The sequence below is a fragment of the Trachemys scripta genome, chromosome 7 (genome assembly GCF_013100865.1).
Source record: "Trachemys scripta elegans isolate TJP31775 chromosome 7, CAS_Tse_1.0, whole genome shotgun sequence".
Lineage (NCBI taxonomy): Eukaryota > Metazoa > Chordata > Testudines > Emydidae > Trachemys > Trachemys scripta.
Window position 1 is genome coordinate 99,100,528 of NC_048304.1, and position 16,598 is coordinate 99,117,125.

The window sequence follows — 16,598 nt, forward strand, 5'->3', positions numbered from 1 at the left end:
AATTGCAGCTGGAGATTATCATGGTGTTGAGGTGTCCTAGCCATGCATATTTCCTCTAGTCTTTTCCTTGCTACACCAAATACCAGGATGTAGAGTCGTGTAGGAGCTACCTTGACAATTCAAACAGAGAATCCCCCTTGCACTGAGTTGATCTTCCTAGGATTAGATGTGCCGGTTTTATGCTTGTGCTGGTGGCATAATGCACACCAGCCACATCAGTCTGAACTGGGTTTCTTGGAATCTGAACCAAAGTTTTTACCTGAAAAGCTCAAAAGTGATCAAAGAGAGAAGAACTATAATGAAAAGCTGTGTGAATTAGTGGAGCAGTTTAGCAGGTGTTATATTAGTTCCACAATTTTTGTTTGGATTTTTTTTTAAATTATCATCCTTTCAGGTACTTAATTTGTTAATGCTTCACTGTGGGAGGAATTTATGGGCTTCAACGATGACGACTGTAGTAACTCCCTAGTTTTACATAAGATTCATGTACATATGCATGAATAACATCGTCACACAGCAAGTCATTTTTTACACCAGTCCATACCAATGCTATGCTAGTGGTATGCGCTGGTGCATCTCCATCCTTGTTGTTAGACCACTGCAAAAAACCCAGTATAGATAAGCCCCTGGTCGCTATGGAGGTAGGTTAATTAAGGGAGAAACAAGAACTAGGGGATTAATATCTACAAAGGGCAAAACAAGTATTATGGTTAATTAATTATTAAACGAACTGAAGAGCTTATTTTACTAACATTGGCCCAAATCAGTATCTAGGCTAGGTCTCTCAGGAAGGGAAGGGTGCACAATGATTGGAGTAGCCCTCCACAACCTCAACATCCCTATACAGGCAGGAAGGAAAGGTAGCAACAAGAGGATCCACACAGTGGCAGAACCTCTGCTCCCATCCTTACTCTGCCCAGTCCCTTCACTGATGTGAAGGCAAACCCAAAGAAGCTGGGCTCTGCAACATATGGAAGTATACCTTCTGCGCACTCCTCAAATCCTGCTAACTGCAAGATGTGCAAGATCTTGTGCTGCCAGGCATACCTCTGCAGAGAGAGGATTGCATTTGTCCCACTATGCAAAAACATGAACTACATTTCAGACATATGTTGAAAAATTTAAGACAATGTTATAAAGTAGACCTAACAATCTGTATGCTTTTTTTTGGATAAGTTCCATGGCTAGTGTGTTGGCTTCTGAATATGATTCAAAATGCATGCATCTGGTAGAACAAAAGGCAGAATTTTAAACAATTTACAATTCTTAGAACAAAATTTGTTAAATATACATACTCTTTATAATGAAAAAATGTCAACATGTTTTATGACACAAATTATTGCCTCTAGCAGATTCAGTGGCGGATTAGCCACTGGACCAACGGGGCCCCCGGCAGGAGCACCAGGCGAACAGGGGAAGCTGTTGTCTGATTTTAGGAGGTTAATATTATTAATTTGGATAGTATGGGTTATAGGCTCGCCAATTATTCTGATCAGAAGATAATAAGGTGAAAGGTCCCAGACATATGTATGTTAACTTTGCTGTCTGGGTGAAAAGTCCCAAACATATATGTGCTAACTTTGCCTTAGCTAAGCTCAACATACAGGATGTGGCCTGTAGGTCCCTTGCATTACAGCCAACATACACTCTATTATAAACCTATAATCCTATTATAACCTATTATAATAAAACATAGGCAAGCAAGCAGGCTAGCCCTATAGGCTACAAAGCCCGCATGCTGACCTAGCTCTCCAGCAGAAGCACTGGGCGGGGGGGCAGGGTGGGGCAAGCCCCCGCGTCCCTACCCCATTTCCCTGGCAGGAGCATGGGGGAGAATGACAAGGGGGGAGGGACTGCAGGCAGAAGGGGTAGCAAGGGGCTACCACAAATCCCTAATCCGCATCTGAGTACATTGCTGTTAGTAAAGATTAAAAAATGTTATTTAAATACTTCTATAATATATTATATGACGTAAGGAATAGTGAAAGGGAACATTTTCTCCACTAGATGGGAACAGGAACTCATGTTTCCCCAGTGAAGTCAATGAGAAATTCAATAGTTCACACTCCTGTCCCCTAGGAGCACTGTGCTTCGTGAAGGAAAGTACCCCTTACATTTCTATTCATAATCCAGATCTTTGTAATGATTTTCTTTCCTTACAAATGGTAAAATGGTGATTTGTGAAGGGAAAAAAGTTACAATTTGTTAAGAACAGCTGAACAACAACTTAATAATACAGCATTGTCATTAAGCAACATAACCATAAAACTTACTTTCTGTGCTGTTCAATTAAAGCCTGGGTCTCTTTTAGTTCCTTTTGCACAGCCAATCTGAACTCTTCAGCTCGCTTTGCTTGAATCATCTTATCATATGATTGAAACTCAGAAAATGTATTCTTCTGTGAGAACTTCTTCCTTTTAAAATAGGCAGTTTGATACAGTTAATTCAATATTGCATTAAAGGGCAAGCAGGTGAAAAAATTAATTAATGATAGTGAGGGCTGGCCTTAAGGAAAATGGCACCCTGGGCAAACTTGTATTTTGGCCCCAGGCAGACACCCTCATTGCCCCCAGCACCTGTGGGCTCCCCCGTGTGCTTAATTTGTAATGAAAGAGATGCCAGGGCTCAGCACCAGGAGGCACTGGCACAAATTAAGTGATGGCTGGATGGCCAGACAGTGGTGGCTGCTGGCCGGGCACCCAGCTCTGAAGGCAGCACTGTGACCAGCAACAGTGCAAAAATAAGGGTGGCATGGTCTGGTGTATTGTCACCCTTATGTCTGTGCTACTGCTGGCAGCAGCACTGCCTTCAGAGCTGGGTAGCTGGAGAGCGGCAGCTGCTGGCCCAGCAATACACCCCATGACCACTGAGCCCATGGAAAAGGGGGACCCAAGGTCTGACCCGCTGGCTCTGCAGAGGTGAACACTGATGCCTGTGCCTCCCTGCCAGGCTGGCTCGCCAGGCTTGCCGGCACTCACTCCTACTGACCATCGTGCCCCAATTAACCACAGCGTCCTGGGCGGTCACCCAGGTCACACGCTCCTAAGGCTGGCCCTTAGGGATAACTAAATTCACAAGGCAGATTTATGTGTGGGTTTGATCCTTGGCCAATCAGAGAATAAGAAAACACAGAAATCAAACCAATTTGGCTTTCTTCCTTCTAAGCTTTTTTTATAGGCACAATAGATCATTGATATTCCAACAACATTTAGGCCCTGATTCAGCAAAGTGTCTAACTAAGCATATAAGTAGTCCAACTGGTTTCAATAGCTTGCTAAATCAAGGATTTAAGGCAGTGGCTCTCAACCTTTCCAGACTACTGTACCCCTTTCAGGAGTCTGATTTGTCTTGAGTACCCCCAAGTTTCACCTCACTTAAAAACTACTTCCTTACAAAATCAGACATAAAAATACAAAAGTGTTATAGCACATTATTACTGAAAAATTGCTTACTTTCTTATTTTTACCACATAATTATAAATCAATTGGAATATAAATATTGTACTTACATTTCAGTGTGTAGTATATAGAGCAGTATAAGTCACTGTCATATGGAATTTTAGTTTGTACTGACTTCACTAGTGCTTTTTATGTAGCCTGTTGTAAAACTAGTCAAATATCTAAATAAGTTGATGTACCCTCTGGAAGACTTCTGTGTACCCCCAGGGGTATGTGTACCCCTAGTTGAAAACCACTGATTTAGGGTATGTCTACCCAGCAACTAGACACCCGTGGCTGGCCCATGCCAGGCGACTCAGGCTTGCGGGGCGCGGGCTGTGAAGCTGTTTCATTGCTGTGTAGACTTCCAGGCTCGGGCTGGAGCCTGGACTCTAGGACCCTGCAAGGTGGGACGGTCCCAAAGCCTGGACTCCAGCCCAAGCCTGGAAGTGTACACAACAATGAAACAGCCCCAACTGCTGAGTCGGCTGGCATGGGCCAGCCGCAGGTGTCTAGTTGCTATGTAGACATACCCATAATCAAAAATACAGTTACATGGGATCATATTATGGGGAAAAGAACAGAAACACCCTGAATCGGCAAGCCCTCCCTTTGCTTTCAGTAGAGAAGGGATTTGTAGAGCAGAACCTGGAATATAAGAATATATATAATGAAGATGATAAATATGATGCAGAATGTGATGAGAAGAAACTGTTCAAGAAAAAGATTTCAGAGTAAAAGCAGTTTATAAACTTAAAGTATATTCATTTTAAGAGAAAATGATTACAGAGTGCCACCTTCAGGTTCTTTTCATAAAATGAAAAACTGTAAGCATACTGTACAGGAAATCTAGTGAACTACCTACATAAAGTAGTAGGTGATTCTCTGAGTGCTGGAACTTTCCTTTGTTCTTCCCATCCAAGTTAAGTGCACTTTTTGTTGGAATAGGTTTTCATTAGCTCTGAATTACAGAAACTCCTGTATATTTTTTACTTTTTCATGAAGGATTCCTACTGTTTCCCTCCCCAACCTCATACCCAATAGTGCAATGGAGCAGTCCCTTGGATGCTCTTATACATGAGATTATGTTTCTTAACCAACAGAGTTATAGGAATGTTCAGCCAATCAAGTAATTTATAGCAAACAACAATAAAAAAGAAAAAGTATAATTTGATGACTGTTGACCCACTATATAATATTTTTTAAATTAGGCAGAGTGTATACATTGCCTCTTCACGTCCTATAGGGGGCAATAGTTTGTTTTCCCTGGTGGGGAAAAAAGGGAAAACTTTCACAAAAAAATGCTGTGAAAATTTCTTTCCATTTTTCTTTGAAATGTGAAATTTCATTCAAAGACTAGATTAAAAATAACCTAGTTCTATGTTTGCTCAAAAACGGATGGTGGGGAATAAATGTAAAACTTTAGTCAAAAATGTTCCTGATTTTATTTTTAATTTCAAAATTTCAACAAAACTTTGAAATTCAAAAAATTTTCACTATTCCTAATTCTTAGACTTGAATGTATATTAGCGATTCCATAACACTGTACATTGACAAAACACTACAGTGACTCAAGAGAAAATATATATTGGAGAAATTTGCTAATTCACACACTTAATAATGTGAACATAAAATATACTTCCCCTTTTCAGCATAGAATCAATAGCAGGTCTTCTAGTGAGGGTTTATTATCTAAACTTCATTACTTTTACAAAAATCCCACCATATTTTACATTCACTAGTATACTATGTAGTTTCATAAACATCAGTCAGCAAAATACATGAAGTAATTACACTGTATCATGCAATAGCCTTATTTGCTAAAAGTGCAAAATTAAGTAATCTGAAATGGGTCTTCTAGTCACTAGTATGCATTAACAGATTTTACTTCTTTCAGTTAAGCATGTTCCAAAAGTATTTCCAAAAGTGTAATTATTAAAATATGAATTGATAAAGTTTTATATCTGCATGGGGATGGCAGTTTCAACCAGTCGTCTTTCCTTTCTCATGTTTACAAAGTTGATAGTGCTTGTTGTTTCCTAGTTTTAGAGAAAATTTAGAGTTATTTAGGGCCTTTTGTTTTCTTTATTATTTATTTGTTCTAAGCATAACTAATGCATCATCTGGGCACAGATGGAGGGTTTTTAATCATGCTGTATGTTAAAATTCTTTTAAATCTTTTCACTTAGAAGTTTGGCTATTCATCACCTGCCCAACACACATAGTCTGCCATACTGTACCTCATGATATGAAATTAAAATATATATAATACTTTCTTTCACCTGGAAAGAGTCGCTGATTTGTGGTAGAGCCTCTCTTTCTTTCTGCCGTTTTTTCTGAACTCAGCAAACTCCTGCATTGTGGCTTTGGGATTTAAATCCTGGTTAGCAAGAAATTCTTCCTTTTCATCTTTTACCATTTCCTCCCTCAGCTTCTGAAATCGTAGCATTTCTCCTTCATTAGGCCACTCATCTGACAAATCCAAACTGGATTTCATCAACTCAGTTAAATTTAACTTTTCAATAGGTGGCATTTCTATTGGAGTAAAAAGGAGATTACTCAATACTCATCTATCAGACCAATGAAGTTACTAGATTTTGTTTGGCAAATTTCTATTTTTTTCCTCAGGAATGTGACTATACATATGAAAGACTAGTTTGTTATTCACATACTCTGACTTTTCCCCTTCATTAGTAAACTACAACCATCATCTGAACAAGGAGCAGTAGACAATGCATTAAAATGAATGGAAACATTTTCTATAATGGTAAAGTTAACACAGATGACAAAAAGAAATGTGAGGTCTATGTTATTTTGAGATTGTCTCTTCACTCTGCCACTAAAGAGTTATATAGTTACCGTAAAATAATAAAAAATCTAAACTTTTCACCATGGTGCATTCTCTGCACTGTGTATGTAGTATATGTAGCTGCTCAACTGCTAGGTGAAGTCAACCTACAGGAACATGTTTATCAATAGCAGCACTGACTTCCCATTCACTTCTGGATACAATTCAAAATTAATCTTGGCCTATAAAGCTGTATCTGACTTGCTGTCTAAGGCCCAATGAACCAGGCACAGAAACATGTGTTTAACTTCAATGTGAGTGACTTCACCCTAGTCAGCAAAGCATTTAAGTGCATGGTTAACTTTAAGCACATGTTTAAATCCCATTGAAGGCAATGAAATTTGAACATATGCACAAGTGCTCTGCTTAATCAGAGCCTAAGACACCTCTTTCCTCATAGTTTGCTATAGTTGAGACCAGCTGGGACATCAGAGCTAATAACCATGAGGTTGGTGGATGGATGTTTTCAGACTATGCCACAGGATTTTGAAATTTGCCCCTGGAGCTGACTGGAATCGGTGCCAAAGTCTTGTGGCCATTAGGGTGCAGTGGTGGGCCCATCTTGCTTAACTTAAGCAATACATTTGTCATTTACTTAGTTTTTCGTGGTTAACCATGCAATATTTATATTTTCTTGATGTAGTTTTTTGGCTAGTGTAAATATATACTACATAAACTATGCATGAATAATGAGTAAATGAATGCGTGAAGATGCTATGCATGATGACCAGCAAGTAAGATATTTGTACCAGAGAAATAAATATCAGAAGAAAGTAAAAATGCTAAGCGCTAAGATACCATAGCATGGAATAAATGCCTAAGTGCAGATCTGTTAGTTCAATTGGAAAAAAACTTTTAACATAGCCAACATGAACTTGAAATCTTTATGAAATACAACATCAAGAAAAAAAAAAAACAAGTTATGCATGAAGTCTTATCTCTAAAGACCTGGGTTTCAAATCTATTTGGTATCCCAGTAAAAAAAAACTGTCTCAAATTATTCTATTATGTGCATTTGTCTATACATACACAACCTGAATATTTTTTATATTTACATGTCAGGACTAAGATGCATTAAGATTTGGTTCGGCAGAAGCTGCAGAGTTGGAGGTTCCCCAAATCCCAGAGAAGTAAACAGCTATATTTCATCTCTCTCTTTTCCTCAAGTTTTAGAGGAAATGCATTCTCCCATAGCACATTCTGTTATATTCACTGCATGAAGTGTGTATATACCACCTCTTACATACTGCTCATCCAGCATGAACAGATGGGCCACGTGGGAGGGCGCAGAAAACTCTTGAATATTACAGAAGGTTCCCAAATGTGGCATGTCCACAAATTCTGAAAATCAAAGTCTATGGGGAGTATTTTTCCTTAATTATAAGAGTATCTAAACTAAAGTAGAATAGTATGATATTGCAGTAGCATGAGTTATGAAGCTGTTCCAATATACATTTTATAATTATTTTGTAGTTAAAATATGCTGTCTTTGAATGAAATAGAAAATAAATAGCATGCAAGGCTACCTTTTTATATAGTTATATAGTGGCAGAAAGAAACAAAATCCGTAAGATTTTCAAAATCATGTATGTACCAAAGAAAGAAATTAGACAAGAAAAGAAAAACACTGTAGTATTTTAAAAATATAATTTATTTGGCTTACATTTTAATGTATAACAAATATTTACAGGGATCTCAGGAAAAAATAGGCATTCTAGTCCATAATGCAACAGAAACAAAACACAATAATAAATGATTGTGGAAAGTAATTGTGATAATTTCTAAACTAAACATTTACTTACATGTTACTAGATATATATCAAAATTATCTCATGGAGTGAATTTAGATAAAATCTGAAATAATTCATTGATTTTATTCTATTTGTTATAGCTGATTATGCAAGAGTGATCATCAGAAACATTACAAGTTCTTCTGCATAGGGTAAAGCCAAGGATTCTCTCTCTATCTACAGTCTATGCACATTTTACAAACAAAAGATCAGTCCTTTATTTAATTCTTAATAGTGATATAAAAAATTAAATTTTAACAGATACTGAACAAGATTTACCAAATAGTTCTCTCTAAGGGATATATTATCAAGGATTTAGGAGTTTTATTCCTTCTACTTAACAGAAAAGATGATTCCATGGCTATTTTAAACTTCTTATTCAAGATAATGCAAATAATTCTCAAAGGCAAATGTACTTTTCAGAATAAATAATAAGAGTTCATTATTAGAAAAAATTGTTCTATCCTCTTGAACAAAGATTGTTTTGCTTCTATTTTTCATGTTCAAATTTATTTATTTCTTATTATAAGATCTGCTGAAAACTGTAAAAAGCCCAATTCTGTTTAAACAAAGGCTTTCTAATATATTTCAGAAATGGAAAGGACTTATTACCCAATTACTTCCAAAATCTATAACAGGCATCATTTTGAATATCTTACACGGACATAAATTCTGGTTCAAAATTAAGGATAAGTATTTGGTTTTTCTTTCCTGCACCCAAACTTCCTTCCCCCATTTCAGCTCTACAAAGGATCACGCTGTTGATGGAAATGCTAAGTACACACCCATCTACAAGATAGCCAGAGGTCTCAGGTATATTAAGCACAAATGTAATCTATACAAACTATTTTTTTCAGTTTGATTTCAGAAATTTAAATATGAAATTATTTGATATGCTACATTTTTAAACTTTAATAGCAAGATACAATAACACATTTTGAGATTACACGTTCTGTGGACCCTGCAATGTATGCATACAAATGTATGCAATTGTTAGTATGTTCCTATAAAACATAAAATGTTATCTTCCTCTAACTAACATTCTACTAAACTCACTAATGAAGCTCATCTGTTTCCATGGACCAGTGAATGCTTTCCTAAGAGCAGGGTATCTCTTTGACTTTCTCTTGTACTCTTTAACAATGGCCTTTGCATCTTCTTGTAGCATAGAAGGCAATTCTGTGAAATATAGAACTTTAAAGTATGTGCATGTCTACTATATTAAAGTCTAAACTAAGACTAGACTGGACAAAAGACTATAGAATATATTATAAGGAGCAATCTTGCATCCTAAATGTTCTTCTCTATTTGTAATCTAGAATACTGACATATGGTAAATAGTATGGGTAGTAGTATAGAAGACTGTGTTAATTTTCAAAAATGATCAGAACCGAGTAACAAGTCTGAGGCAGGCATAAGGAGCACATTGTGCAGGCAGGTGCTGGGCTCACTTCTTGAAACAGACTTTTGAATTAATCTCATCCTTGACCTACCATAACTCTTTTATTCTAGTATAATCCTTTCTTGAGTAGATACTGAAAAATATGCCAGATTGTGGATTGGGTTTGTGATGTAGATAAATAGGATGAAGCTACCAAAACTCATTGACTCAAGGTCTAATCCAAGATTTGAGAACTCAGCCGTCCAGACAAGTCAGTTTAATTCACTAATCCACTATGCTACTTAGTCTCTCTAATAAGGTATTTGCATCTGTCTGCAGTCAGCACAAAAATAACTACCTGTTGCTAGTGAATTAGCTAGTTGTTACAGAATAGCATAGTACTGATGATAATATCTAACCCAAATCTCTTCTTAGTCTTGATAAGATAAAAATATAAGTAAATGCATTTTGTGTATTTTACACTAAAATGTACACTAATGTGGAAGAATTTAGTCAAAAGGTTCAAATAATAAAGTATGCACAGTATCATATAAAACAATATGGTCCCTTTACTTGAAAGAACACTAGTTTATTTTGGCCTTTTAATGTAATGAAATAATCTTCAGAAAAGTTTGCTTCAAATAGATCTACAATGTTTTTTGAAAAAAAAAATAGTTTAAATTTTTGTTGATATAGGAATCTTTATACAAACACTGTATGGATTCTTGAATACACTTAGATTAGCTATTATTCTATAATCCAGTCACCAAGAGATTTCCTTTTTGACCATTGTCAGCAGGGTTAGGCAGAGGTATTGCATGCAGAAAGTGGTGCTGGCAATTCAGTAATGATACTTTCTTTCCTGGTCAGCGCTGAACTAGCTCCACAGCAAATTGATATAGAGCACAGTGCTGCTAGAGATATAGTCTACTACCTGAGATGGAAAACATAGATCCTGAACACTTGTGGTCATTAAAACACACATGGTAATATCTCCTTCAGTGATTCTTCACACTCTCTGCTCCCCTTGGTGTCTTTCAGATTTCTGTCCCTTTGTCTCCTTATTCTTGCTGACTTCATCTATTCCCACAGTTTCAACCATCACCTCTATGTGAATGATTCCCAAATCTACCTCTCTATCCCTGATCCCTCTCCCTATGTCCATTCTGCATCTCTTAATGCATCTCAGACATCTCTTTTTGGATGTTCAATCACCATTCTGAACTCAACATTTCTAAAATTCAACTTTTTATTGTTTCTCCTGATAGGAACATCCAGTTACATTAATAGGATAAATGTTTATAAGCAATATAATTCCTTATGCTTTAGGACATATGCTAATCACTAATTGCCTGGGGTTAAAGAAATTTCTCCTATGAGCAAGTTATTCCATAATTGTTTATTATGGGGTTTCTCAGACCATTCTCAGATGCACCTGGCCACTATCAGAGAGAGGACAGTAAACCACTTGCTGGATTTGTTATGACAATTCCTATATTTCCTCTTCTCTGTCTCTTGGAAATTTCACTATCCTTCCCATCTCTGAGGGTCTCAACCTTAGTATAATCTCCTTCCTGACAGTCAGTTTCTCACCAAGACCTACTACTACTTCTTTTTAAATATCATCACAATTTGGCTTTTCCTTTCTAAAAAATCTTGTATATGTTAGTCATATTTCATGTTGATTATTGCATGTGTCCAGCCTTTCCTGTTCTCATATCTCCTCCTCTATTATCAGAACTGCCTTTTTTGAAAATATATTCCACTCCTGTTGCTCCAGCCACATCACAGACATCCTTAAGTCCCTTCCCTGAATTTCTCTCTTACCACATAAAAGTCAGACTCCTTCAAGATCCTAAAATATGTTTTAAAAACATAATAATACATTTCTTTTTCTATTTATATATCAGGACTTGTCCAATTTTGCATTCAAAAGTTGATGGTACTACTGACACAAACCTATACAGGGAATGCATCACTTCATTCACATTGTTTTTCAAAAACAACTAATTACAATTTTAATAAATATTCATGAATAATTGTCCTACATACCTTGAGTATCTGGCTCTAAATTGACAAGTTTTCCATTACCGACATTCCGGAGAAAGCACAGAATGGACCGCAGTCCCCTCTGTACAACATCTTTAGGTGGAAACTCCAGAGGGCAATGCCTTAGATTCAGTGCTGTCAATGAAGTTAAATTACCTGCAAAAATAGTTTAATCTGTAAACATTTTGGAAGAAAGAGCTATCTGCAGATTCAGGACTCAAATATGACTAAGCTGTAGAAATTTATTTCCCCATCACAATTTGTTTTATTTATAGCTATTTCTATGGGACCTTAATACATCTATTGATATTGTATACTGTCTAAAAAAAAATATTGGGTCAATTCTGGTTGCAGAGGTAGAAAATGACTGACAATTTATTTTATATACTCATTTTATAGTACTATAAATTCTAAAATATCTAATATTACATATGTAGTTCTTAAAGGCAGACATCTCATTTCTAAGCTTTTTGATATTCACCAATGAACGTAGGCTAACTGAGGCTCAGGTACAGCAAACTTTCTGCCTCTCACATGAAAAGAAATTAGGTGTCTCTAGAACACAGCCTTTTTATCAGGGACTACCATGCCACACCAAGATCACTAAGTGAGGCAAAGATATATCAAAGATAAAAAACTTCGAACATACTTGTACTGTTCCATCAGACTCACTTGCACAGATATAAACATGCAAAAAGACAGCGTCACTAATGATGTATAAAAATATTTTATTCCAAACCAAAATTATTTCTTTCCCTATCAAGATAGTTCTATGCCCTCTCCCATATTTAGGAACACAGCTCTTATGCTCATCTTGCAACTAAGACAGATATACCAGATCATCCTCACATACTGATTCCTTGATGATTCCTGACAACAAAATTTATTTATTTTTTTTTACATAATATTTTGGCACCAATGGTTATATAAGATAAAAACATTTACTCTCTATTTTGCCTTTGTTGCTCTCTCCCTTTGCCATCTCTTCCCCTTTTCTATTCTACTGCTTAATATCTTGATGATTCTCATTTTCGTGTAATCAGTGAATAGACTTTGGGTTGTGGGCAGAGCACTACCACCTTTTCTTTTTATTCCTTGTCTCCCATTCATCTAATTTCATCCATCAAAATTTTTTTGGTACTTTGCTCTGCATTTCTTCTCTCCCAATCTTTGTCTCTCCACTTCTTTCCATTTACCACCCTAGCACTCCTAAAATGCTTGGCACTATTCTTGCAAAGGAGATAGATGCCACATACAGCTTTACCTCCTGAAAGGGTCCAGTAAATGTATGCATCCTGCTTGCATGCCTAAGTCTTCTACCTTGCTTTTAAGCAACATTGCAGGCAGCACATGACAGCCAGCCAGGGCCGGCTCCAGGCACCAGCCAACCAAGCACGTGTTTGGGGCAGCACCTGGTAAGGGGCGGCCAGTCTTGGGCTGGCGGGGGGCAACGCAGCGCGGTGCTCGGCCAGGGGGGTGGGTTCCGGCGGCGCAGTGCTCGGCGGCGGGTGTTCGGCGGCGCAGCACTCGGCGGGGAGGGGTTTGGCAGCGCGGCGCTCAGTGGGGGGTGTTTGGCGGTGCTCTGCACGGGGGGGGGCTTCAGCAGTGCGGCGCTCCACGGGGGGTGGAGATGTTCGGCGGCGTGATGGGGGACGGGGGGGTTTGGCAGCNTGGGGGGGGTTCGGCAGGGCGGCGCTGGGGGGGTATTACGGTGGGGCAGCGCTTTTTTTTGCTGCTTGGCGAGGCAAAAAAGTTAGAGCTGGCCCTGCAGCCAGCCATGGAAAGAACCACTGTGTTAGAGCTGCAATTAGCGGTGCATCATACATTGCCAGCTGTGCACTACCCTGCTTCCTGACAAGTGTCCTTAATGCTGTGCTTGAGCTGGGGACAGCTGCCAAATATGCAATGTAGGCTGCAGGGATATTTGACCTACGTCTATCCCCACTCCACTACAAGGCCTGAATTAGTAAAAGCAAAATAAGTGATCAGAACAAATATTTCCCTATTAATTGGACCTGCAGAATGAAATCATATTCTAAGCCAGGTCATTAATAGTGGAATTTATATTTTTTATGGATTAAAAACAAACCTCAGAGTTAAAACCTAGGATGTAAATATTTTATTAAACAAAAAGTTTATTCAATTTCTAAAAGAAATTTTACTTATGACAACAAATATTTTGGCCTGGCATGATTGATTTTAGGTTAATAGTTAAAATATTTGGAAGCACAATGTGAAAAATGAGATCTTGAGTCTAGTCACTGAGAACAGATTTTTCACACCGCCTTGAGAGAATGGCACTTTAAAAACTTCATTCACGGCTTGACTGAACATCAATTTATTTTGTCTTGATTTGTAAAAGCATAGTACTTAATATTCTGTGTGAGCTTATTTTATTCTTTACTCATTACTCTATTAAGTAGTACTTTAAAAATGTTTTCAGTCAAACCTTACTTACAGGAATGACAACCATATTATTTATAGCACAATTATTTGATTCCAAATTATTAGTAATTAAAAGTTGAAAGGAATATTGCAAAACAAACTTTGTAACATAATTAACAATTGTACTGACATCACTCCCCTAGAAATGCCAAATACCAGCAATATTGACAATGGCTCACATACAGGAAAAAGAAAAATACAAAAAAAAGGATGAAAATAACAGGATAAAAAATGAGAAACTGGGCTAAGCACTGGGATTCTCCATGAGCATAGGGTGTGGTGAGGAATCCTTCCTTCCAGAACTCAGGATGGAGTAGACTATGGGATGCTTATGTCCCCACTGCTGTGGAAACAAGCAGTGATGACTCTTCCAACTCAAGGAGAACCCCTACAGAGCCAGGGCTTTTGGTGCACAGGATATACTCATGCTCTGTGTGGGCTCTCAATATTCTGTCCCTCCCCTGTGGAATAGACTTGTCTTGGTTCCACTGTTATTTTGGACCCACTGCATCCAGAGAAGGACCAAGATATATTATTTATTTTCAACTAAAAGAATCTCTTAGCCATTAGGTTATTTGTCAGATATCTAATCTTTTAATGATCTGTCATGGGCTTATGTCTGTCCTCTGTCAACTACCAAGGTCTCCTCTTAAAGTTTTAAACAAAATGAACCAAATTCAGACCAGGTGTAAGTGGGTCCAACCCCACTGACTTCAACAGAACTGAACCTACTTACATCAAGTCATATCTATTATTACAATATATATTGAGGTAACATCTTACAGCCTTTATTATTTATTACAGATATAATGTCATAGGTGTCCATGACACACAAAAATAAAGAGACATGGATACTGACCTTACAATTTAAAACTATGCCAAAAATAACACAATAACATGAAGATAAAACAGTGGACACAAGAGAAGATGGAAAAACATACCTTGACATAGATTTACCTGCATTGCGTGAGAGGCAGAAGTTGTTTGCAAGTTTAATATCTGACTGGTTACCTTATTTTTTAAAATAAAATGTGAGGAAACAATGTAAGATTAGAATTGATAGGTCTCCTGAAAGGAGTAAAGTTCTTAGGTCAGATTTGAATGAAGAGAGAGAGAGTAATCAATTGGTACATGGAGGTTGTTCCAAGCACATTGGTTGGCATGAAGAAAGTTTTCTTCTTCCACCCTCTTCAAACCTAAGCAAGCAATTCAGCCGCTCTTCTTGGTGTTGAGAAGTACTTTACTTGGAGAGCAGGTCCACTGAACTCAACAGCACTACTTGCAGAATAAAATGCCACTCAAATTGAGAAAGATTAACGGTATTGGGCCCTAAGTGAATGTCAGGCTGGGGAACTGCAAAGGGGCTTTGAGGGGAAGTAGCTGGAAACAAGACTAAAGATACAAGTGTAGGGTGAAGTTATGCATGGCCATGAAGATGAGGTTCAGGAGCGAAATTAATAAGAAAAATGAGGAGTAGTCAGTAAAGGGATCTGAAAAGAGAAATGACTTGATCCAAGTGGTAGGCAAGAAAAAATCTTTTGGCAGCTGTGTTTTCTATGGAAGTGGAATTTAATCAGGAAGTGCTTTACATACTAATTACAATAGGGTCATAAAAGCAACAAGAGGGAAATGAGTGGGTGAATCCGCTCAACGCTGGAAATGTCTATACACTAATACAAGGACTATGGGGAATAAACAGGAAGAACTGGAAGTATTAGTACATATAACCCCTTTAGAGATGGTGCTCCTGAAAGACCACACTGAATTTCTAGGGGACTCCCCCATGACTACAGCAACAACAACTAGAAAGGTTCAGGACTTAATTTCACAGACTACCTACTGCCAAAGGCAGAGACAGAACTAGCTTGTCACACTACCAGAAGCAATCATAAACCAGAACTCAAGAGACAAAGGGTGTGGTTTTACTTTCAGTTTTCATTGTGTTTGGAGTGTAGCAGAGACAGAAGCATCACAGCCAGGGAGGACATTCCTACCCAAGTGAAAATTTTGAGCCCTTTGGGGATTTCTGGGACATTGGACAGTGTCATCTCTGCAAAGACCGGAAACCTAGGAGGCTGAAGAGAGAGCCACAGTCAGGCGACCCAAGAGCCAGCCTAATTGCACATTTGAATCCAGACCAAAGAGCTTCAGAGATGATCTTCCCAACATTGGTGTGGAGACTTTGTTAGAACACCCCTGTTTATGTACAGTTTTTGTATTGTTTTTGTCTTTTATTCTCTTAATCTGCTTTTCCATTCTTTCCTATCCTGAGTTCCCCATACTTAATAAAACCCAAGTTATTGTTTTATTACTCTGGGAATTGTAATAACTATTTTATTTTACTGTGCTCTGGCTGACACAGCTCTGTGTGAGATTGGGTGATGAATATTTTCCCAAGTCACAGGCTGTTCTCTGCAAAAGGAGGGGGTTTCCTAGGGTGGAGGCCTGAGGCACCCTCATAGGTGAACCCAGGACCCATACCCTTGAGGAGGAAAAGGGAAAAGGCTGCAGCCATACCTCAAGACTGGGTTACATATATCAGTTAAATAATGACTTAATCGGCACCAGACATTTGGTTGGATAAGTATCATGACTGGAATATTGGCATAGAAGGGTATAACTTGTTCAGGAAGGATAGACAGGGTAAA

The 16,598-nt window shown here is 37.9% G+C and overlaps 1 protein-coding gene across 2 annotated transcripts in view; it reads right to left on the minus strand.

Annotated features, from left to right (window-relative positions):
• Positions 1-16,598, minus strand: part of LRRC27 (leucine rich repeat containing 27) — a 56,961-nt gene that overhangs the window by 19,790 nt on the left and 20,573 nt on the right. For both annotated transcript variants that reach the window (XM_034777158.1, XM_034777157.1), the window contains exons 6-8: positions 11,509-11,661; positions 5,720-5,972; positions 2,274-2,414 (exon numbers count right to left, since the gene is read on the minus strand). In XM_034777158.1, coding sequence (XP_034633049.1) covers positions 2,274-2,414; positions 5,720-5,972; positions 11,509-11,661 — 547 coding nt within the window. The remainder of the gene's footprint in view (positions 1-2,273; positions 2,415-5,719; positions 5,973-11,508; positions 11,662-16,598) is intronic.